Source organism: Schistocerca cancellata, chromosome 4, assembly GCF_023864275.1.
Source record: "Schistocerca cancellata isolate TAMUIC-IGC-003103 chromosome 4, iqSchCanc2.1, whole genome shotgun sequence".
Taxonomy (NCBI): domain Eukaryota; kingdom Metazoa; phylum Arthropoda; class Insecta; order Orthoptera; family Acrididae; genus Schistocerca; species Schistocerca cancellata.
The window spans coordinates 541,137,067-541,163,844 of record NC_064629.1 but is presented as its reverse complement, the minus strand read 5'-3'; the positions used below and the strand labels follow the sequence as shown (position 1 = coordinate 541,163,844).

Genomic DNA, 26,778 nt, shown 5'->3' with positions numbered 1-26,778 from the left:
ACTGTAATTTTCACTAATAGCTCGAGTTCGAATGACGTTATTTTCAGATGACCTGAATTCTGGAGTTGAAATTAAAGACACTTGTCCAAAAGAAGGAAGAATTATAGTTGAAGATGAAAATAATTATGAGCTTGAACAACGAAAACCTATGTTGAAAAATCAAAAGATATCGATCTTTTTGCAAATTAATGATTACATAAATTGCAGGATTAAGCAGTATTAACAATTTAGAGGTAGATGTCACATGTTACTATAGTTCAATGTAGTTTGATATTACTTCTTTTATTTTTGTTGTATTTCAAACTAATAGTGAAAATAATCTGTTGATTGATTCATTACTATATGATCATGTTAAATTATGTATATTACATTTGAAAAATGGAAGAAATGAAATATTTCCACAAGAAATGTTCAATTTAGAACCACCAACTTAAAAGCTTATTATTCGTTTGGTGATTTTTTTAGAATGAGCTACACAGTTAAAAGCAGATAGTGATATAAATCTATATAATTTTATTAAAAATTATCCTATTCATATCATAAACATTTATCTAGAAAAAGGTATTATAGGGACACAAAAAACGACAATAAACGTATATCCAACTTTTAATTATAAAATACCAGCTGATACATTTTTTACATAATTATCTATAGAAAAACGAATTTAACATATAATACTCAACATAGAGTATTATCTAAGAAGTTTAATTTTTCTTAATATTTTACTTTTTTTTTGAAGTTATGAACTTTTTTCAATCTTTTTCTATTGCATTCCTCAACTTCATCACCAAAGATGGATTATTTACATTCAGTTTTTTATCCATAGCCAAATTATTAAACAGATCTATGATCTCTTCAACTGTACAAATTTTTAGTTTTGGTTTTTCGTTATTCCAACAGCTAAAACAGTCTTCAGACTGCATCTTGATTTTTTAGTACAGTTATTAAAAAAATTTTAATAAGGAAAAATATTTTATATACATTTTTACATTAAACATTTATTGCTTATTGAGTAAGAAACTCTAAAGAATAATATATAAAGAAATAAATCTTTCAACATTTTTGGTAACTTATTTTGTTGGTAAATTATGATAATAGTCTGATATTTGTTACTGTCATAAAAGAGAGAATTTCACTTTCTGATTTCTTCCCTAAATATATACGAAACTTTCATTACATGTAAAAGAATTTCAAAATCATATACATCATCTCCATAAGTATCTTTAATATAGTGAGTGGCATTCATATCTTTTATACTTGTCAAATGTTCTGTAATTTAAGAAGGTTTAAACTAATATTTGCAATTATTACTGTGAATTTGTTTCTCTTTTTGTTTCTTACTTATCTCAACAAAAATAATTTTGGCAAATTTAAATTCCTCCCAAATATTAGTCATATTCAATGTCTTAGAAAGTTTCTCAATTTCCTGTCTTGATTTTTTTGAAGAAACTTTAATAAGATAAAACATTTTTTATTTTTCCACTATGAAAAAACTTACATTTTTATATTAAACATTTTTTATATTTCTATAATAGATGTATTTCAATTTTTAAATTAAGTTTTTTGTTATATAAATGGAGTCTGTGTCTAAAAACTCAATAATGTAAACAGTAATAAATTATTTAAGAATGTTAATGAGCTAGATAATTTTTATGTCATATTTCTGGATGTAGTAATGTGTACATGAGATATGGAGAAAAAATTTATATAGAACTAAATAATTAGTATGAAATTGTTTTACCAAAGAAATACTTGAGACTAATAGGTGAACGGGGTTTACAATTGTTTGAAGAGAAAAATATTGAACTGAGATATAAAGAAGGAAATAACAAGGACATTATCATGAATTTAATACTATAGAGTTTTTAGTTTGAAGTATTTTTAGTGTTTTATATTTCATCTCTTGTTTTAAATTTTATTAAAATTTTGAGAATATAATCAACATATTCTAGGAAAAAGACATGAAAATAAGAAAATGATTTGAAACTTTTGTATCTATATTTTTATTTGAAAATTTTAGAATATATTTGAAAAATCTTTGTAACATATCTGGACAAATGATGCGAATGTCTGAAGTATCTTCGAAAATAATTCTAAATTATAGGTAAATATTTTAAAATATAGTAAAAATGCTTCAAGAAATCATGTAAATGTTTGAAGAAAACGTTAAAATGTTAGTAAAAATTAATATTATTCTTCATACATTTCTATTTGGCTTTCTTATTACTAAAATCAACTTTTTGACAAAATAGTGTTTTTTGCTTGATATTTCGCGATTTTTTTGTGGTTTCTCTTTGATTTTTAAAAAATTTATACTTTGCACTAAATAGCACTAAAAACGGTCTTTTATGCCTACTTATTGTCAGTCTATCTGAAGGCAAAACTATTCGTTATACACTTTATACTTTGGACACATGTGATTTCACTACTAGTAATTACTTGAAACAAGTAACTAGAGCTCCTTATGTAGGAATTTTTTTATATGAAGACAATGAGGACTAACAGTTTACCTTTACACTCTGTTTCAATACATTTGTGAGAGCTGCACATAGAGTTATGATTAAAACTGAATAAGTCAACGTTAAGTAACTGAATATCATCACTTTCATACAAGTTACTGAAATGTGCCAGCAACATGAGCTGGACATTGAAGGCTTACATATGCTGCAGAGAGGCAGTAGCTTATCTCCCATCTTTGCTATGAGATGTCAGTCCAAATGACATTTAAATATGGAACAGGTAGTATTCATGCCTTATGAGAACTTGCTGACAGATCCAGTCTAGTGCAAGTGTCAACACACTGCAGTAGTTGCTGAGAGTAGCCTTCACATACAGGCAGAAAGAGGCAGCAGGGGATGTTAATTCATAAGATGTATTGAAGGTGAATATACACTGTGTATAATAAATGTATAGCTTGTGTTAATAATCATTTTATCTGGTTGAATAGCCTGGTGCAAGTCTTTCAAGTGGATGTCACTTTGGTGTCCTGTATGTCCCTACCCAGTTATCCACCCATTTTAATGTGGAATGCAAACGTTTTATTTCTGACGAATCTCCACATCATTGAGAGGTGAATTCAATGTTAAAGAGCTGAGATAAACATCAGTGGTCAGCCCGCAATTTGCTGCCACGACCTTTTACTTTACCATGAAATCACCAGGCCCAACAGAGATTTTGGTCAGACTTCCCTGGTCTCAGGAATTGCAGTGCCTGTAACGTTAGCGGGCAATAGCATCGTTTTAACAGCGGTGTGGAACAGTTATTTATAAATTATATACACAAACCTTCATTGTGTAACAGTCTATTAATCAAAACTGGATCAAAATCCCTAAAGTAGTTTCTGAGCTTAGCTTTGACATACAGACAACAGTGTGGCACAAGACAGTTTATGTACGTATCGATAGAAGATAATAGAAAACAGAAGAAGAAGACAGCTGGAAGATAGGCCATGAATTTGTTTGCATTACCAATTCGATTCACTTCCTCTCGAATATCTACAAACGTATTTTGTAGGTTTGATTCTGTTACATGTTACACAAATTTTCATAATAAGAATACCTCAGATTACACTCATACTAACACAAAAAACTTACATTTGTCACCTTTACTAAAAATACTGGGTAGTTACTGAAATATTCAACAATCAATGGACAGTTTTAACACATTAGTGCAGACAAAACACACTTAAGGTACACAACTATTTAAACAGCACGTTATAGTTATGGATTCAGTTGTATCTAGTGATTGCAATTGTTGAAGTGAATGAATAGATTTGGTTGTGATTGTTTGGCGAGTTAAAAATGATGTAATTTGGCATGACATTGCTGACTATGAAAAACAGTAGATGAATGAGCTTGAGGATGAATAGGGTGAAGAGGTTGAACAATTAACTATGAATGGCATGAAATCTGTTAGAACTGTGGTTCAGAACTACAATGAGGAGAGACAGTGAGAGAAAAAGATGCAGCATCTGATGTATGTTGCTGTGAGTACAGGCACATCTCTTCCTCGAAGATCAAATTATTTATCTTATGCATTAAAATTGTTCTTCGTCTCTCGTCAAATTTTCGAAGCTTTGTTGTAATATGTTCGCCAAAAGTAGAGCATTCATCGTGATGAATATTTCCCACACTATCCAAAGTACTGTACGCTTGCATGGGCCTTGGTTCTTCTTTTTTCTTGCTTTTCATATTCTGTTGTTTAGCAGACTGGGAAACTTTTCGTTTGCGCGACCTTCCTTCTTCATTAGTAGCAGCACATGTGGCAAATTCCTCACGAGATGTGTGATCTATATTTGATGCTTCTCCAAAAACATTTTGTGAAGACTCTTGGAGGTTTTCTTCATCATCAGAAATCTGAAATGGAAAATTAGGCTATTTTAATTATGGAAATTCATACACACAAGTATCTCACTTCACCATGATGTCTACTATGTTATGCTGTATTTTGCTCACTTTGGCCTTTTACCATTTGGTGAAGATCTTAATGGATATACATGTGCCTGTCATGTGCCCCATCGCCCTCATTATCAGCGACAGAATCACTCTTATTCAACATGGCATCACACTTATCAATGACATCATCATGACATGACATGTCATGCCTCTTTTCAATAACATCATCATGCTGCCGCTCTCCTCCTCCTCCTTTTCCGCTCCCTCACTCCAGCCAATCTTAGCATAGCATTTTACAGGCATTAAAATGAAGCAGTCAATGAAAATTTAGTATTTTAGTGAGCATTAACAAGAGACAGTCAGCCACCTGAATTGCTTAAAAGTAGTGACATGTTGAAACATATTTTACTCTGAACTGAATAAAATGGCATCATGTTCAAAGATATACAGTATTTCCATGTCGAAAAGAATATGTAAGCTTCACTGAAAGTGGCACCTTGTTCAAAGACGTTTTGCCTCTAAACTGCTCACACATATGTATGCACACATAACACACACAGACAGACACACACACGCACACACACACACACACACACACACACACACACACACACACACACACATACATACACACACACACACACACACACACACACACACACACACATGCCTCAATATTTCTTCAATATTCTGGAAAAATGTATAAATACGCTAGCTTCGTCATTGGTAACACACACCCACTCACACCCACATACAGCTCAGAAACATGTTATGCACTTCAGTGCAGGCACTTGCTGGATCATAGAGAGGGAGAGAGAGAGAGAGAGAGAGAGAGAGAGAGAGAGAGAGAGAGAGAGAGAGAGAGAGAGAGGAGGGAGGGAGAGAGAATGAGGGAAGAGAGAGAGAGACCTTGAGCGCCAGTGTGGCGCAGAGAAAGTTCCTCATGTCTGTGGTGGACATGTCTCATTACAAGGCCAGCCATCCACTAAGAGACGACACATGTCAACTGCACTATTGTTGAATTAAATCTATCTCTACTGCATAAAGCACAAACAATATTATATGTTACAGAAGGTATGGGTGGGAAAAACTCCAAAGAAAAATACTTTGATATCAAATTCATTTTAAAAAAGATTGCATTCACAAAGAAAAGCAAGATACACACTTGCTTGACAGTGCACATTTACATACACCATTCAGCATAGCCTATTACAACAAATAATATTCTTAGATGAAGTTATTTAATGTTTTTACATTACATGTTTTTATATTTTTTCACATACTCACTGTCAGAGGAAGTATGATTGACATTTCTTGATCACAAACATAAGTGAACAAACTAAATTATCTAAATTTCTGGTTCACAGAAAAGAATACATCATACTTGAATTCAAGTAACTCAGGGCAATGAGCACATACTTTTTTGGCGATTACAAATTTAATGTACCCAATCAGAAAGGAATGTTTTCGTATGAGTGGGTGGATTCACATACATTACAAGGCTGGTAGTGTGTTCAAGCTACAATTTACAATTACAGATACAATTTACAATTACTATTACAGTTAACATTGACAACTACAACCTACAGTTTAAATTTTTCACACATACACTTATATATTTTTTTATATTTTCTACATATTTACATTGCTTATCATAAAACCGTTCATCACCATTTTCTTCATTATTTATCAGTGGAGTAGGGACCCCAAGCCAATATATTCACCTTATCAAGAAGAATAAAACATCTATCATCCTTGTGAAGATAATTTACTTGTAGAAACAACATGGTGCTTTGCTTAAATTACATACTTCACAGTTGTTTCAACTTTCAAATTAGGCATCCAGACTCAGTCTCAAATACATACATTTCTGCTCATAAATAAACAAATTCTGTAATACTTCCACCAGTCAAATCGTTTTTCATTAATTAAACCACTTTTTTGTTTAATGTATAACCATAATGACAGTGAATAAGAAGAATAGTCAAAATATACAAAATAGCCATTCCTATTGCAATTGGTTTATCAAATACTGCAAGAAGACTATTCAGTTAAATGTCCAACAAATTTTCTTCAAAAAATAATACCACTTAGAAAATTAGGTTTGGTAATTAATGCAGGTCCTCCTCATCAAACTTCCCAGGATGTCGCTAGTCTTATGTTCCACAGCTTTTGCACGTATTGCATGGGTTTTCCAAATAAACTGTCATTTATCAGTTTAAAAAAAATTCTCTCAAAATCATTGCTTGCTCTCATATGTTTTTGTGCACTAATCTTAGTGTATGGCTCCATTCAAGAAGCTTGTCTAAATCATAAAATTTGATGAATCTCTTTTAAAACTAATTTATGATGTTAACATTATTTCAGATTCCTATAGTGAATAAAAATTTTTCTTATTATACAAGGTTCAAAATAATTTCTTAGGTTACTTACTATCAAATGGTGATGACATTTTTTTCTGGATATAAGAGCAAATACAAATCAAGGGTAAGCTATTGTAACATCGATCATATGTAAAGGCTATTCACATCCTGATATACAATGTAAGATATGTCACTTTTGCTATCACAAATGGTCATGAATCTGTTGTTGGCTATGGATGTGTGCAGGAACAATAGACAGTATTGCCCCTAATGCCTCTTTCAACAAACTGGAATTGTTCAGTATTGGTAATAAGCTGCAATTGTGCTTTAGTAATTTTCAACATCCCATGCCAAGCCATATGAAGTAATGTAATGCACATAACACAATTCATACATTTTAAGATATTGATTATGAAATTTTTCGATAACATCAGCAACAAGTAGATCCGAAATTTTCAAATATAAATCACAACAGTTTCCAAGTGTTTTACACTGAAATACATTACACATGTTTGTAAACTCTTTGGCAGTCGCCTTCTGTTATTGTTTTCTCTTTCAATAAACTTTTAAACTTTTCTATTGATGGCAGACGATCTTCCAGCAGAAACGATTCTTTGCTTGTATATTCTTACAAAAAAATACCTTTCTATTTAACAGAAGTAAACTCGTGATCATTGGGAAAATACCTCCTCATTATCATGAGCTCACAGGATTTCTGGTAAGATGTGCACTTTTCATGGCGGTACTTTAAGATATTTAGTGAATCAATAAATCTGAAAATTATATTGCATACCTTCTCTTGGTGCACTACTGAAATACAGTTCATAAATTATTAACTTATTTCATATTAGATAGCAGAAGAGAAACACAATCTGGATTTAGTTTAACTTCGTTTTCATCTTCTGTTATTTGTACCCACTAGGTATCCGGTGATGTATCATGTATGATGCCTGTTGTAATTACTCACATTACGGAATTTGAGGAGCACTGTATATTGAGACCTGCAGTGCACATCGCAACTGGGTGTACTGCACTTTGGTATGCACTGGTGAAATGACAGTGGTCTCTATATTTGACATCACTTTCCTCAAACAATTCCCTCCACATATGGCAAACTTCTATCAAGGCGAAATGCTGATTCTTTTCTCTGCTTATTATCATTTCTTTTATTTTGAAATTAAAGGTCATTTTACACTCTCACAACTGGATACAGCTGTCCAATGAACCATTTCGTGCAGTCGCTGCCTTTGTACAATCTAAACTCGGAAAATCCTTCGTCGTATGTTCAGCCAGGCTGAACAATGTGTACAGATGTATCTCATACAGCTGTCCAATGAACCACTTCGTGCAGTCGCTGCCTCTGTACAATTTAAACTCGGAATATCCTTCGTCATAGGTTCAGCCAGGCTGAACAATGTGTACAGATGTATCTCTTCGGAATACCAGCCTGAGTACTGATAGAACTACAAGTAACAAGTGGTTCTAACATGCATTCCATATTAGCATAAACTGCAAATGGCAGCTTCAGTTTGTTGATAAACTTGGTAAATTTTATAAATTCGTTCTTGCCACAAGGCATGACACTATTGGCTCGTTTACACTGTATGCAGTAAACTAAATGTGCATCTAACTCATCACTGGAATGAAACTACCACAGACAGCGTTTACACATTACAACTGAATGCTAATGACCAGTAATGCTACTACTTGCTAGCCTGAAAAAGGTTTTGTACGCAATAGAATTTGTATGTATCTGTATTACTGATCTGCAACATTAATACATTTACAGGTTTCTCGGACAGTAATTGGTAATATGTAGCGAAATTCTTTCTCATCTCGCTTGTCTTATACAGTCATCCATTCATAATCTGAGTATTGGATACCACAGATCTTTAGAGGGATGTTTTCATTCTGTTTATCGTATATCGGAACATGGCTGAGCTCTGTTGGAGACGGTATGTTGGCAAAGTTTAATTTGGTTACATATGGAATCTATTTATACGCATGTGTGTATGGTTGTTCAGAGGATATAAACCAGTTAGAAATGACCACTTGAGGCAGGCAGTGTCGTTTATTACTGACTGTTTATCTGCTCTTACTTTTGGTAGTTTCATGTGTAGTCCTGTATAAAATACTTCATTTTCATTGACATTAAGACACAGTTTAACTGTTTCTTTCAGTACTCAGCTGGAATCTCAAACTTTCTTAAACAGTTTATCAGTGACATTAGTCGAGACCAATGATCACTCGTTTTCGATGGCATTAACCATTGTATTGAGATTCATTTGTTTTTATTCGCCTGTTTTTCGCAATAGAAACTTACAGACTATCCAAAATTGATTATAAGAGGTTGGTTAATTCGACACTAACTGCAGAAAAACTCGAAACCATTCAGGTTCATTGATTACATTTAATTTAATGTGTTTAGATGCCAGTTCACCCATTATTATGATGTGCATACTAATGCAATAATATCACTAGGTTAGTATCAAAGTCAGCAGCAATAAGGTCCAAGATGTTCAGCCTGCTCTGAGATTTGTCAGACTGGGTACTAGCAGCTGCACTCCTTCAACTGCTGCTCAATTGGGGCACTAGATGGTGGCTGCTTGCAGTAAATCAGGATGGTCGGGCACAGGTTTGAACCATCGTCCCCCTGAATGCGAGTCCAGCGTGCTAACCACCACCACCACGCCACCTCACTTGGAATTGGTTGCCAAGGGGGGAGGGGGGAGGGACGGATTGCGGCTGCAGTAGTGGGGGTAGATTCTCATTTGCCTTCCACCCACCGTCCCTGTCGCATCTCGCGTCCGCAAGTCACGTTCTGCTTTGATGGACATCAGTATTGGCTCTCATATCTTGCCCAGCTGGAAGCCCATGCCCCTGTTGATTTAATTATCAGTCACACAGATTTCACTCACTTCAAAATTTATCGGTAGAATGCAGGACTTTCGTCTGCTGCTAATTCATTTTATGTCCATTTACAGTGCAGTGTTCTACTATTGCTGACTTCTTGTGATGAAATAAGCGGGTGTGGCACTCATATTCTGAACATCGATCTTTGATTTCCGTGTAGTTCGTTCAGTATAAGTTTTCCTGGATTCACGCGGAACTTGGTACAACCCCCCCTTTTTGAGACCTAGGTCGTCTTTTACAGTTCCCAATAAAGTTCATATTTTGACTGTCGGGTGGCAAACTGGCGTTACGTTGTGTTTTCGCTGTAGTCTAACGATGAATTGCCAGCAAACGGTATGAAAGCGGCCATGTTGTCGTCTTACGCCATCATTTCGGCCTTCGGGGCTATTACGTCGCAGGGCCGTCCGAATTTGTTGGTTGCTGTATCCATTCTCGTGGAAGACGAATTCCAGGTACCGCAGCTCTAGCGTCAGATTTCGTTCGTCTGCAGTGCGGTATGTCCTGTGTACAAGAGTGCTGAGCATGCTGTTCCTCTCCGACGGATGGTGGCTGCTGGAGGCACGAAGATATAAATCCGTATGTGTTGACTTACAGTATACACTGCGGGCAAGTAAGCCGTGAGACCTGTGCTGAATTAAGACATCGAGAAAAGGAAGTTTGACATCATTTTTTATTTCCATAGTAAGGTGGATGTTTGTATGGCTGAAACTCAGATGCTTTAAGAATTTCTGCAGTCATTCTGGGCCATGTAGCCAGAAGACAAAAGTGTCGTCGACATAATGAAAGAAACAAACAGGTTTTAGTCCGGCGGTTTCCAATATTCTGTCCTCAAAGTACTCCATGACTAGTTTGGCTAAAACTCGTGAGAGGGGGCTGTCTACGGCTACGCCATCAGTCTGCTCATAGACGTCGGAACGTGTCTATAAAGCTGTGTCAGCTCAGGGGTGAAATTTTCGTTGGTTATCCTCTATACTCTCTGCAGATTCGTGGGAATGGACCGACGGAACCACCTGGACCTAGTCGGATTGGACAAGAAATCAAACGAGAGACAAATCGCCAGGTCTTCTCGATTTCAAATTATGTAGTCGTAGTAAGCTGCAGCCAGCAGACGCGCCGTGATCAGTCTCACGGGAAAACAACTGCACGACGCTGATCTTTGCGCCGGCACCCCCATCTCTTCCAACGACTGCGATTGTAAGCCTGTGGAGCAGGCTATCTGAGGAGTACCAAGCAATGTCACAGAGGAAATTCGTCGGGAAACCTGCTGAATTCTCTTCAACTCGATTCCATCACGAAGCAACATCTCGAAAGTAGAAAGGACAGCACTTCACATTCTCAGCGAAGACAAAGTTTCGTTGCCCTTCCAGCCCACGTACATCTACATCTGAGTCTACAAAGGTACTCCGCAAGCCACCTTACGGTGCGTCGCGGGTAGTACCTTTCTTGAAGAGAACGTTGCCTTCTCTCCAGGGATTCCCATCTGAGTTCCGGGAACATCTCCATAACACATACGTGTTCTTCGAACCTACCGGTAACGAATCAAGGATCCCACCTCTGGATTGCTTCGACGTCTTCCATCAATCAGACCTGGTACGGATCACCAACACTCGAGCAGTACACAAGAATAGGCCGCACCGGCGTCCTATATGTGATCTTCTTTACAGGTGAACCACTGTTTCCTAAAATTCTACCAGTAAACAGAAGTCGATCATTTGCCTTCCCTATCACAGTTCTCACATGCTCGTTCCACCTCATATCGCTTTGCAACGTTACGCCCTGATATTTAAACGACTGTGTCAAGCAGGTTTATCTTCCTGCCTATCTGTATTAACTTACATTTTTCCACATTTAGGGCTAGCTACCATTCATCACACCAACTGAAAATTTTGTCTAAGTCGTCTTCTATCTTATCACAGTCACTCAACTTTGACACTTTATCGTACACCTCGGCATCACAAGCAAACAACCGCGGATTGCTCCCCACCCTGCCTGTCAAATCATTTATGTGTATAGAGAACAACAGCGGTCCTTTCAATCTTCCCTGGGGCACTCCTGACGAAACCCTTGTCTCTGGTGAACACTCGCCGTCGAAGTCTTCGAGCCATTCACATGTCTGTGAACACTTATTCCATATGCTAGTACCTTCGTTAACAACCTGCAGTGGGGAACCGTGTCAAATGCTTTCCAGAAATCTAGAAATATGGGATCTGCCTGTTCCCCTTCATCCATAGTTCTCAGTACATTATGTGAGAAAAGTACAAGCTGAGCTCCGCAAGTGCGACGCTTTCTAAAACCATGTTGATTCACGGACATAAGCTTCTCACTTTCAAGAAAGTTTATTATATTCGAACTGAACATACGTTCAAGGATTCTGCAGCAAACATAAGTTAGGAATATCGGTCTGTAATTTGTTATGTTATATGTCTGTAATATGTTATGTTGACATGTGTCCGGAAACGCTTACTGTCCATGTTAGAGCTCATTTTATTACTTCTCTTCAAATCACATTAATCGTGGAATGGAAACACACAGCAACAGAACGTACCAGCGTGACTTCAAACACTTTGTTACAGGAAATGTTCAAAATGTCCTCCGTTAGCGAGGAGACATGCATCCACCCTCCATCGCATGGAATCCCTGATGCGCTGATTCAGCCCTGGAGAATGGCGTATTGTATCACAGCCGTCCACAATATGAGCACGAAGAGTCTCTACATTTGGTACCGGGGTTGCGTAGACAAGAGCTTTCAAATGCCCCCATAAATGAAAGTCAAGAGGGTTGAGGTCAGGAGAGCGTGGAGGCCATGGAATTGGTCCGCCTCTACCAACCCATCGGTCACCGAATCTGTTGTTGAGAAGCGTACGAACACTTCGACTGAAATGTGCAGGAGCTCCATCGTGCATGATCCACATGTTGTGTCATACTTGTAAAGGCACGTGTGCTAGCAACACAGGTAGAGTATCCAATATGAAATCATGATAACGTGCTCCATTGAGCGTAGGTGGAAGAACATGGGGTCCAATCAAGACATCACCAACAATGGCTGCCCAAACGTTCACAGAAAATATGTGTTGATGACGTGATTGCACAATTGCGTGCGGATTCTCGTCAGCCCACACATGTTGATTGTGAAAATTTACAATTTGATCACGTTGAAATGAAGCCTCATCTGTAAAGAGAACATTTGCACTGAAATGAGGATTGACACATTGTTGGATGAACCATTCGCAGAAGTGTACCCGTGGAGGCCAATCAGCTGCTGATAGTGCCTCCACACGCTGTACATGGTACGGAAACAACCGGTTCTCCCGTAGCACTCTCCATACAGCGGGGCTTCACAACATACGTGCTCGCGGAGCAAGCTGTGAGCAGCAAGGCGCGAGCACCGAGTAGCGCCAGCACGCTACCCCCACTACTGGACCAGAGCGGAAAGTGGGGAGAGTCACGTGTGGCACACAACAGCTGCCGCCAGTCAATGTAAATCCGCGGCCACCTGCAGGGATATCACTCACGAATTATTACTGCGACAAATAAAGGAGAATGTACACGTGCCACATAATTTTATTAGCTTAGTGTATGCCTCTACATTCGTATTAATTTGTGAACTGTTACACAATAAAAGGTGTCACTGAAGTGTGGGATTCTCGGTTATCTTGTACTTTTTGTCCTTTACAATCGCGTTTATGTTCGGAGTAATTGTTCTTGTGTATTGTAGGCGCAGTGTGCAGTTTAAATTTCGATCAGACAATGCGTTTCTCAGGCGCGTCTTGTTACATTTCACTGCAGAGAACAGTTGTTCACAAACATATGTGGAACCGAACATTGATATTATTGTAGCCGCCAGTTTGTGCAAACGAGGAAATCTATTCTGAGGGAAGTGCCTGTAGAATTACAAAATGTTTTTCTTGTTTTGAAATTTGTCTCTATTCTCTGTCACACTGCAGGTCAATAATTTCTAGTTGCAGCTCAGGACGAATCTTTTCAATATTCGCTGAATATGGAGAGGCGAACAGATCAAAATCTCTGTCTAGTGCTGTCAGATCTTGAAAGTGTTGATCAAATTCTTCCTTAAAGGCAACTAAACTATGTGAATAACGTTCACAGTCTTTGTGAACAACTTTCATGGATGATAATTTAGGAAAATGAGCTAGATTTCCTGTTTCCAGCTGACTCACACAAAGTGTCAATTTCATTTTAAAAGCTCGTATTCGATCTATGAAATGAGTAATTAGCAGATCTTTACTGTTATGGGTTGGCAGGAGAGCCAACACCGTGATTATTAGAGGAAGCCGAAAGGCACGCGTTTTAGCTCACGCAGGCTGGCGTGAGGTCTGGAACAGGACAAGGAAATTAGAATTTTGAAAAACGGACGTAGCTGGTGGAATACTTAACTTTAATCCATTAATGATGAGCGTTGCTCTTGACTGTACATGATTCATAATATCAATAGTAACTGAACATGGAGCCTTGCTAGGTCGTAGCAAATGACGTATCTGAAGGCTATGCTATCGTCTCGGCAAATGAGAGCGTATTTTTTCAGTGAACCATCGCTAGTAAAGTCGGTTGTACAACTGGGGCGAGTGCTAGGAAGTCTCTCTAGACCTGCCGTGTGGCGGCGCTCGGTCTGCAATCACTGATAGTGGCGACACGCGGGTCCGACGTATACTAACGGACCGCGGACGATTTAAAGGCTACCACCTAGCAAGTGTGGTGTCTGGCTGTGACACCACATTTACCTTGTAGTGAAATGTTCAGAGCATTCAGATGGCTAGTTAAATCTGCTAAGAACGCGAGATCACATTTCCATGAAGGCTCTTTCAATTCAGGAACACACATGTTATTTATTTCCATGAACACATTTATCTCATCTAATAGGCAAAAAAATCGATTTAATAATTCGCCACGACTAAGCCAGCAGACCTCCCTGTAATAAGGCAGGCTACCATACTGGCTTTCTACACCCTCAAGAAAGCTTTTAAATTGCCTGTGTTGTAGTCCATGCTTCCTTATATAATTGGTTGTACGAACAACAACCATCACATTTTTTAGAGTGATACTCTTTGCACATAAGTTTTCCTGGTGGATCACACAGTGAACTCCCCTTATTTCATTCAGCACGGTCAGTTTTTGCATTTTCTCCTTCAACAGCGCAACGAAACCTGATTTTTTCACTGTCATCGCTGGTGCACCGTTTGTAAACACTAAAACTAACGAATTCCACGACAATCCTATATTTCCAACACTTTCTTCAATACTACTTAATATATCACCTCCGGTTGTAGTGTTCTTCATGGCTACTACATCGAGGAGCTCTTCCCTCACCTGAAGATCTCTATTAACACCTCTAATAAATATGGCAAGCTGCGCTGTTCCAGTGATAACAACACTTTCGTCCAGAGCTAGAGAATACGCCATAAAATGTTTACAGATATTTGCAAGCTGGCTCTGGACGTCGTCTGCCATGTCCTGTATGCGACGCATAATGGTCATGTTAGATAATGGCACAATCAGAAACTGTTCAACTTGAGATGGACACATATGTTCCGCTGCAACTACCAAACATTCTTTTATTAAATCGCCATCAGTGAAGGAGCGCAGGGATTTTTCTAAAAGCAAAGCAATTTTGTAATTCACTCTGAGAGCTGCCTCAGTTGATTTTTCTTCGTCGTCCAGATCTTCTTCGGGTAGCTTCCCTTTAAGTTTAATAACTTCCTGTGCACGATCTGGTCCATCACATTTTCCACTTCCGTAGTCTTTCGCGTGGTACGACATATAATGGCGCTGCAAATTAAATTTCCTGAAAGAATTCAGCGTTTTGTGACATACTAAACATTTTGCAACACCATCTTTTTCTGTGAACAGATACAATTCCTCCCAATGGGGGTTGAACTGCGAAAGCATGGTTGGGGTTACACAACGGCGACTTGACATGATTCTTAACCAGCGCAATGACTGTTAGAGCTGATCGTAGTGCTTTAAACGTTACACAGTCGGCGCGAATTCAATAGGCACGCTGCGGCCCTATTTAAACGTGCGCGCGCATTTCTCCTCCCTCCCCTACCTCCCTACTCTGCGACCTTGCACCTGCTCGCGAGCACGTGCGTGAGCAGACGCGAGTACTCGCGCTCAAAACCGGCCAGTTGTTAAGCCCTGCCATACAGTGACGTGGTCAACCTTACCTTGTACAGCAGCAACTTCTCTGACGCTGACATTAGGGTTATCGTCAACTGCACGAAGAATTGCCTCGTTCATTGCAGGTGTCCTCGTCGTTCTAGGTCTTCCCCAGTCCCGAGTCATAGGCTGGAATGTTCCGTGCTCCCTAAGACGCCGAGCAATTGCTTCGAACGTCTTCCTGTCAGGACACCTTCGTTCTGGAAATCTGTCTCGATACAAACGTACCGCGCCACGGCTATTGCCCCCTGCTAATCCATACATCAAATGGGCATCTGCCAACTCCGCATTTGTAAACATTGCACTGACTGCAAAACCACGTTCGTGATGAACACTAACCTGTTGATGCTACGTACTGATGTGCTTGATGCTTGTACTGTAGAGCAATGAGTCGCATGTCAACACAAGCACCGAAGTCAACATTACCTTCCTTCAATTGGGCCAACTTGCGGTGAATCGAGGAAGTACAGTACATACTGATGAAACTAAAATGAGCTCTAACATGAAAATTAAGCGTTTCTGGACACATGTCCACATAACATCTTTTCTTTATTTGTGTGTGAGGAATGTTTCCTGAAAGTTTTGCCGTACCTTTTTGTAACACCCTGTATACTGGAGTCACCTTCGCTCTTTTTCGGTCGCTTGCGACTTTGTGCTGGGCGAGAGATTCACAATAAATTGAAGCCAGGTAAGGGGCTAATACCGTAGAGTACTCTTTACAAAATCGAACTGAGATTCCATCCGGACCTGAAGAATTAGTTGCTTTCAAAGCTTTCAGTTGGTTCTCTACGCTAGGTATGCTTATTACTATGTCGTCCATGCGGGAGTCTGTCCGATAATCAAATGACGATATGTTTGTGCGATTCTTCTGTGTGAACGATTTCTTGAACGTGAAATTTAAAACTTCGGCTTTCGTTCTGCTGTCTTCAACTGCCACACCAGACTTGGTCAACAAGGGACTGAATGGAAGCCGTAGACCAGCTTAGCGATTTTACGTACGACCAGGATTTTTTCGGGTTCTCTGCCAGATTTTTTGCTAAGGTGTGAAGGTGGTAGTTACTGCATGCTTCGCGCATAGATCTTTGGACAAACATACGAACCTCTACTAACCTTCACCTGTCGTCATTTGTGCGTTCCCTTCTCAACAGAGAATGATGCAACAGCCTCTGCTTCATCAGCATCTGCCATGGTGGGTCTTTTCCATCCCTTATCCACTTACTAGGCACATAACTCTCCACTCCACGGTTTACAATCTCCTTAAATTTTGCCCATAATTCCCCCACATCCATCTTACTGAACTAAGTGATGCCAATTCACTGTCTAAGTAAGATGCTAATAACTACTTATCTGCTCTATCTAGCGGAAACACTCTCCTTGCCTTCTTAACTGATTTATTAACTTTCATAATCACAGTTGCTATAACGACGTCACGATCGCTATTCCCCGTTTCTATACTGACATTGTCCATAAGGTCCGGCCCATTCGTACCTACAAGGTCTGAGATATATCCATTGCGTGTGGGCTGCCGAGCTATATGCTCAAGACAATTTTCAGTAAACGTGTTCAAAAGTATCTCACATGACTGTCTGTCTGTACCTCCAGCAATGAATCTATAAACATTCCAGTCTATACCCGGCAGGTTAAAGTCGCCTCCAACTAGCACTGCATGATCTGGATATTTACGCGCTATTGACCGTAGACTTTATTCGAATGACTCTAGAACTGTCACAGCAGAATCGGGTGTCCGGTAAACACGTCCAACAATTAACTTGGCTTCATCTACACCTGTTATACGTGATCTCAATAGAGCCAATATTTTTGTCAACTGCAATGAACACTCCCCCTCCTGTGGCCTCTAATTTGTCTTTCCCATATCCGTTCCACGACTCGCTAAATGTCTCAGAGCTTTCAACTTCGGGTTGCAGCCACCTCTTTGCCCAAAGAATAATTTGAGAACGAGAACTTTCCTGAAGGGCAGAAAATTCGGAAACTTTATTACGAATACTTCGACGGTTTAGCGATACAATTTTGATAGTCACAGTGTCTTTATTCTGAACGCCGATAAGGCCAATGCCACGGTTCTTCTCCAACACAAGGACTATAAGCGGAAAATGCGAAAGCTTCTGGACGATCCAGCGTACCGGAAAATAGCAGCAGATCCAAGTAAGTGCAGCAAAGCTCTTCCCCTGTATTAAAAAACGGGGCACTCCATGACGACGTCCCCAAATCATTTCGCCAGTGCATGGCTGTACCATCTAGATTGGCCTGCCAAAGACTCACAAAGAAGGCATTCGACCAATAGTGAGCAACACTGGAGCACCAACACATTCCCCTCTGAAGCATCTGCCTTACCCGTGGGCCGTCACGTTGGCAAGTGTACACATCACATACGAAACTCGAGTGATTTCATCGGTCAGCACAAGGAGCTAAGGCTGTAGGACTCTGACATTATGGTCGGCTTTGATGTCGTCACACTTTTCACTCGAGTCCACTTGGAAGACTCCATAAAACTTATCGTCTTATGCCCTGATTTCGGCCTCCGTGTCGTTCTTGGAGCTCTTGCGTCGCAGAGCCGTCCGAATCTTCGGTTGCTGTGCCCATTCTCGTGGAAGGCAGATTCCAGGTAACGCAGCTCAGTCTTAAGCTGACACTGTTTTATAGACACATTCTGACAGCATCCTATTTATTTCCAGTCGACAATACTATGAGCGAACTATGGCGTAGTCATGGGCAGTCGCCTCTCGCTAGCTGTAACAAATTTTTGTGATATGTTGGCGACACTTTTTTCTTCTGCCACGTGGACGAGAAAAACTACAGTAATTCTTAGAACATCTTAATTCCATCCATAAAAACATCCAGTTTACCATGGAAATAGAGAAAGATGGCAAATTTCCTTTCCTCGACGTAATAGTTCGGCGTAGGCCCGATGGCTCGCTTGCCCACAGTGTATATCGTAAGACAACGAGTACAGATTTATATCTCCATGCCTCCAGCTGCCACCATCCCTCAGAGGAGAACAGCACTCTAGTACACAAGGCATACTCCATTTCAGACGAACAAAGTCTGACGGTAGAGCTGAGTTACCTGGAATCTGCCTTCCACAAGAATGGGCACAGCAACCGAAGATTCGGACGGCTCTGCGACGCAAGAGCTCCAAGAACGACACGGAGGCCGAAATCAGGGCATAAGACGGTAAGATGACGGCTTTCATGCTGTTTGCTAGCAATGTATCTTCAAAAATTGGCGGAATACTGCGGAAACACAACATAACGCCAGTTTTCCGCCCGACATTGAAAATACGAGCTTTATAAGGGTCTGTGAAAGACGACCTGGATCTAAAAAGAGCGGGGGTGTACCAAATACCGTGTGAATACTGAAAAACTTGTATTGGCCAAATTATCTGCGCAATCGAAGATCAATGCACGGAACAACAGCGCCACACCCGCTTACTGCAGCCCAACAGGTCTGCACTAACAGAACACTGCAATGAAAGTGGACGTAAAATGAATTACCAGCAAACTAAAATCCTGGCTACCGCTGATAAATTTGGAGACTCCATTTTCAAATAAGCAAATGAAATCCGTGTGGCCAATAATTTAATCAACAGGGATATGGGCTTCCAACTGAGCAAGGCATGAGAGCCAGTACTAATGTTCATAAAGCAAAACGCGGCATCCGGACGCGAGATGCGACAGGGACGAGAAGGCAAATGAAATTCTACCCCCCCCCCACCACCACCACATCAGCCGCAACCTCACTACCCCCCCCCCCCCCCCCCCGCCACCTCGCTCCCAAATCACCGAGCAGGTCCTGGGGCCGGCGTTACCCGAGCTCTGGACCGGCAGGCATTAATACCGTCAGCACCCAGCACACACATAATTAGATCAGCACCATATCATCATGGTGGAATGTTTATTCGCCGAAATACTGTGGACTTTCGACAACTGTATCCGGCAATACAACCTAGAACCTTCGGTGCAGCATTTACGCTGGCAAAGCCTCAGATCATAAAAGTTATATGTGTTTTGTACTGTATATATTGCAGATAAATAAATTTATGTTTTAATCATTCTATAGTGTTTGATTGTTTCTGGAGTGTTCATCCATCATGTTACACCGATAGAGACAACAGAGACTTCTAGTGACAAGGATGGGATTAGCGACTTCCTGGATACATGGAAGAAGATTTCACGTCTGTGCATATTGAACTAATCAGTATTTCTTTCAGTATGAGAGAAACTAATTGAAAATTTTCTTTTCTAGAAACAGCCAGGAACGAAAAATGTCTAGAGTTCTTTATTTTTGAATTTTTAATAATGTTCCTAAAGATGTTACATCTTTTCTTTAAGAGATTTAAATTTTGTATGCAATAGAAATTTCTGGAGAGCAAACACTCACTGCACATATTTAGTTTCACAGCCAATAAATCCAAACTATGCTGACAAGCATAACTAGAGTGGCGAAAACACGACAAGCCCACAAACAAGCAGCGACCGAAGCACAGAATTTCGATGGCCTGGCCCCGTCTCCTCCCCTCTGCTCTCTTGATGAAAACAAGAGGAATGGACGGAGTACCACATGCAGCTCGACAATCATATTGCAGCTTACAAAATCACAGGTGACTCACGATGTTCTTTATTTTTTTCCTGGGTAGGAATGCATATTTTTCGTTTGTATAAGAAACTGCTCCCTCAAGTATATCCCCAAACCATACCCACGAGGCAGTGGTTTGGAAGTTAGATTAATTTTTTGAAGCTCAAATCCATGAAATTGCTGCTCGTTTTACATGTTTTCGTATGTCTTGTCGTAGTAATCAGTTTTGCAAGGAATGCATCACTGAACTCAAGGGCCTGACTAGGAACTGTAAATTTACCTGTACTTGTGGAGTTTCTTTTCAAGACGAAGTGCTTCGCAATGGCACTATTCAGAACCTGACAACATAATATGTGTTACGATTCTCAAACATCACAATCCTTAGGAGGAGGATATTGGTGTTTAGCGTCCCGTCGACAACGAGGTCATTAGAGACGGAGCACAAGCTCGGATTAGGGAAGGATGGGGAAGGAAGTCGGCCGTGCCCTTTCAAAGGAACCATCCCGGCATTTGCCTGGAGCGATCTAGGGAAATCACGGAAAACCTAAATCAGGATGGCCGGACGCGGGATTGAACCGTCGTCCTCCCGAATGCGAGTCCAGTGTGCTAACCATTGCGCCACCTCGCTCGGTCCACAATCCTTACCTCAATGTGATGTACGTAAAGTAATCGAAGCTCAGGAAGTACAAGACTTCGCAGAATTTGACTTTAATGTTCCTGTTGTGGCAACACTCACCGCAACTAGTTCTAAGCAGGCTCTGCCCCGCATTGATCATGTACACAACTGCCGAAAGCCACGACGTAAGCTGAGCATGAGGTGCCCCCAGTCACATACGCAAATGCACCCGTCAGGTCCGGACACAAACAAATGTGCTTGGAAAAAAAAAAAACGGCAAAGCAAACTCCTCTTCAATCTAAATTTGAGCAAATGGAGATTACTATGATCTCACATTCTGAATTTTTCCTCGCTCCTCCTGGCAATAATCACAGCAACAGTAGACGCAAGCACACGAATCGCAAAGCGATGTGCACATAGCAAAACTTGGCTAAATCAAAGCAGCTCTCTTCATATGGACAAACAGCAAAAAGCTCTGCTCCTGCAAACAAATAAAAGCACTCTTCGAAATGTCAGAACCGATAGTTACATTCAGAGAACAAACCGCGTTCTATTCACATCTTTACAGCTTTGGAATCAATCTGTACCATTTCTGTTAGGTATTGGTGCTACGGTGGAACTGATTAATGAAACAACACCTTTAGCTTCAAAAGTCACGCCCCCGCCTCACACACTACGATGGCGAAAGTATCTCTGGTTTTGGGACATGTACTTTTCCTAAATATGGAAATACGACTGCATCAGTGCCATTCACAGTAGTTCACGCATGCTTCAATCTCAATACTTTTGGCATGGGTGTATTTGATTTCTTCGGATTAGATATTCAAAACGATATGCATGCTGTTGATATGCAAGATTCTCACACCAGCACTGATCAACTGAGTAAAAAAATGAACATTTGTTCGATAGTACACTCAGACACGCAAAGATTTTTAAGCCCATGTTATGCTCAAACAATGCTCAACCAAAGTTCTACTGCGCACGTCCAGTACCTCACGGCATTCGCAGTGGAGATGCTTCTGAACTCAATAGATTAGATCAAAATGCTGTTTTCAAACCTATTCCTACTAGTCAACAAGCATCGCCAAGGTTATCACAAGAAAATCGAACAGGAAAATTAGACTTTGTACCGACTTTAAAGCGACAGTTAATGCTCAAACGGTTATTGATTCTTTCCAGCTTCCATGCTTTGAGGAGCTAACGGATCGCCAGTTTATTTAGCCAATGGTTACCCTCAACCTCCCCTGGATGATGAAATGAAAAAAAATGTGTGGTGGTCAATACACACGACGGTTTGTATCAATACCAGCGCCTTTCCTTCGGAAGCACATCTGCTCCTGCGTTATTTCAACGTTTCTTTGAACAAGTGAAGTCGAAAGTTCTGTCATGATCAAATTATTTGGATGACATCATTGTGTCTGGACAAACACCGGAACAGTAACCCAAAAATCTAGAATCTCTTCTTCAAGCTTGAACCGATTCAGGCCTTAAGTGTAATTTGCAGAAGAGTTCATTTTTCAACACCGAAATGGTGTATTTGGGACATCTCACTGACGCTCATGGCGCTCGTCCCTCGACAAGCATTTAGAGGGCATCCAGAGAGTGCCTTCTAAAAATGAACAAGAATTACAGACAGTTCTAAGCCGCTGACCTCCTATATTAAATTTATTCCGAATACAGTGCAAATTGCTGCTCCTTTGCATCGCCTCCTGCATATAAATGTTCCTTTCCAGTGAAATGTAAAACACGAATAATCATTTCAAAAGTTAAAAAATGCATTGCTTAGTTACACATGCCTTATTAATTTCGATCCGCAAAAATGTGTACTGCTTGCAGTTGATGCATCATCACATGGAACAGGGGCAGTATTATCTCACAAGATTAAAAACACTGAACGCCCCGTAGCACTGGCGTTCACAACGACCCAAGTCTACTACAGTAGCTGGAAAAGGAAGCCTTAGCCATCTTCTACGGAGTCACGAAATTTCGTTAGCATCTGCATGGTAGAAAACTTTTTGTCGTGAAGGATCATAATCCATTGACTGCTGTTTTTCACCCAACGAAAGATGTGCCTGATTGCACAGCACTGAAGCTGCAGTGATTGTCACTGCTTCTTTCACATTACCGATATGATAATTCTCTATTGCTCTCTTCCTGTCTTCAAATTGATGAATTTTATTCGCGAGCACTGCAAGTTGTTCCGACTAATTGCGGCCGGTCACGCACTCTATTGGACAGGATCAGTCTCTACGACTGCTCATGTATTACTTTCGAATTCGTTGACTTTGTGATCCGAAATCAATTTACTATGCGCAATGCAACAGCCTTTCTCTTCAGAGTGGTGTAATTTTCTCGCATACTTCTAATGAACGAACAGAGGTCATCATTCCCACGTCACTACAGCAACATGATTTCAAACCATTACACAGACAACATTGTGAATCGCTAGAACTAAGCAGCTAGCGCACCATCATTGCACGTGTCGTGGGTTTAACAAGCAGATAGAACAGAGGACTGCCCGCTGCCACGCAGGCGCGAATAACTAGGCAGTGCCGCGCCAGGAATTATTCAATTGGCCTCTCCCTGACGGTCCTTGGCAACGCATCCACATTGATTTTGCTGGTCCCGTCTGGAATACACGGAGGCTGATTATCGTCGACGCAGATAGTAGATATCCACTTATTATTTCAATGAATTCGACAGTTAGCGCTAGCACTATAAAAAAAGTCACTTCCGTCTTTTGTTTAGGAAATTTGCCACGAACAGTAAAATTATTTCGGACAATGTTCCGCAGTTTTTTCGTCGCAATTTCAATACTTCTTCCAACAAAATGGGATTCATCATATTCGCGCGGTACCATTCTCGTTAATCGAGTGAAGCCAAACGTTTCATTTGCACTTTCAAGACTCTGATGTCCAAACTTCGTGCTTCGCACACAAGGGAAAATGCTTTTTTCGTATTTCTCAGCACTTATCGCATTCTCCCCTTATATGATGCTTTCCTGGTAGAATTATTTCACGATTGTTGTCATCGCACTCTGCTGCACCTGTTTCACCATCAACAGCCTGCTACAGACGCCAACTTCGCAATGGAGTTTCACACGAAGGACAACGTCTTTAAGGAGCATCACAACTGAGAATCTGGCATCATTATTCAAATGAATGGTCGAGTTCATTACAGTGTTCGCAGCAAAACAGGCACCCACCGGTACACCAAAATCAACTACGTTTTCGTGATTGTTGTAAGCGTGCCAGCGATTTTCATATTTTAGAAACGCTGCCTGCAGCGCAGACTACACCCCTGAGCAGCCCTTGCTGGTGTCTGACGTTCGGGCACGCGGATTGTCAGATGACTTTGCTATGAAGTAGACCCCTATCCTCCTATCCCGCAGCCCCTGCCAACACTGCAGTATCGGTCGCTGTTCACAGTGACGTCAGTCACGAGTGGGCCTCGCGAACATCGATCCTGCATCAGCCATGCAGCCTACGGTCTCCACAACAGCGCCAATGCTAGATCCACCTGTGCTACAGGATGGGCGTCCTACCTCCGGTTTTGTGGCAGTTGTTCCCGGTGGTTCGCAAGGCGAATGTTGGGACACTGGTTGGCTGGCGCCATCTGCTATCGTACCATAGCCGACTCCATCAGCAGCACCATGGTCCAGACCTACACCACGTCGTCATCCGAACCCATATTATGCAACACTAGTGCACAATTTTGGGTGGAAAGAAAGTGGTATTAGGGGTGTCGTGCCGACCACACACAGCGTGTCTGCGCTCCTCACATCTCCACAGAAGAAACTTTGAAACCAGCTGCCGCAAGTTGCTGCTATATAGGGCTCATCATATGCAGCCGGATGGCGCTACATCTGGCATCAGAGGACGCCGAATTCACATCACCTCACTGCCTGCAATTGTTTTTGGACCGCGCCTCTTTTTGAGTCACCGCACACAGACTTCCACATCAGCCTCAGATTACTTTCGGATCACGCGAAACCTACGGAAGACCTTATGAATCTAGTGCGACGCTGTTGCTACTCTGACTGCTAGTAAATATTGCAGCCCAGTACTATAGTCCGATTAAAATTTCTTGATAGCTGACACTTCATGCGTTGTAGCTGGTTTCCTCCAATCAGAGCGCTTACCGTCACTCCCAAATTGTTCCCGTTGCCAAACTGAAACAACAAATAGTTCACTTCCAGTTTCTCTTCCGGCTTCCTTTCTTGATGTGTTTGGTTCGAGAATACTGGGTCTGGGTCTGAAAGTATGAAGAAGAGCAGATAGAAGAGGTTGACAGTCTTAATTTCCTGGGATTACAACTTGATAATAAATTCAGTTGGGAGGAGCACACCACAGAACTGCAGAAACGCCTTAACAAATCTGTATTTGCAATTCGAGTGTTAGCTGACACAGGCGACATAAAAATGAAAAAGCTTGCATACTTTGCCTACTTTCATTCCATAATGTCATATGGTATAATATTTTGGGGTAACTCTTCAAGTCAAACAAAACTTTTCAGTGTCCAAAAGCGTGTAATACGTATTATTTGTGGAGTAAATTCACGGACGTCATGTAGAAACCTCTTCAAAGAACCGGGTATACTAACTACTGCCTCTCAGTATATTTACCCCTTAATGAAATTTGTCCTAAATAATATATCTCTTTTTCCAACAAACAGTTCAGTTCATACGTACAATACCAGGAACAAAAATTATCTGCACAAGGACTTAAAAGCACTTACTTTAGTTCAAAAAGGGGTCCGCTACTCAGGAACACTCATCTTCAATAATTTGCCAGCAAACATAAAAAATTTAGTTACAAATAAAGATCAGTTTAAAAGGAGCCTGAAAGAATTACTAGTGGCCAACTCCTTCTACTCCATTGACGAATTTTTTAATAGAAACAAATGATGTATTGTACATATTCATCCTATTAGTATTGTTATTTCAGCTTTTAAAAAAAATTGACACGTTCCACATCCACGAGGATCTCCTCAGCACGGATCTATGGAACGAAAAACTAATCTAATCTAATCTAATCTAACCTTTTTATTTCGTATTTCATCACACAAGATAGCCACACCAAAAACAATACGCACACATGCAGACGCCCACACACGCACACACACACACACACATACACACACACATCGATGCTAAAGAAATACACATGTTTCATATACAACACTCACCAAACTACTACTGGATCATTCCGCACAATACGTGATCCAGCGTCGTTTATACTGTTATTGTAATAACATAGATCAGCTTACATTAGATTAGCTTCGCGCGAAATTGCGTAAAATTTTTGAACGGTGTCAATTAATTGTCGCGACTGGAACACCAGAGCCACGAATACAAGAGCCTTTTACAATGTAATGGCACAGCGAAGTGATTAGCGTATAAATGTGGCGTGTAAAAGGTGGAAGCCCGCATCTCGTGGTCGTGCGGTAGCGTTCTCGCTTCCCACGCCCGGGTTCCCGGGTTCGATTCCCGGCGGGGTCAGGGATTTTCTCTGCCTCGTGATGGCTGGGTGTTGTGTGATGTCCTTAGGTTAGTTAGGTTTAAGTAGTTCTAAGTTCTAGGGGACTGATGACCTAAGATGTTAAGTCCCAAAGTGCTCAGAGCCATTTGAAGCCATTTAAAAGGTGGAAGGTTCAGCTGGCGCGGTAACTCAGTGTTCCTCCACCCAGAGCGCTTACCGTTACTCCCGAATCTTTCCCGTTGCCAAAC

At 40.5% G+C, this 26,778-nt stretch overlaps 1 protein-coding gene across 1 annotated transcript in view; it reads right to left on the bottom strand.

The window, feature by feature from the left end:
• Nucleotides 1–2,179: 2,179 nt before the first annotated feature.
• LOC126183760 (uncharacterized) overlaps nt 2,180–26,778 on the bottom strand; it is a 57,224-nt gene continuing 32,625 nt past the window's right edge. Inside the window, exon 3 of the mRNA XM_049925988.1 lies at nt 2,180–4,355. Within this exon, the coding sequence (XP_049781945.1) occupies nt 3,912–4,355 (444 nt within the window). The 3' untranslated portion in view covers nt 2,180–3,911. The remainder of the gene's footprint in view (nt 4,356–26,778) is intronic.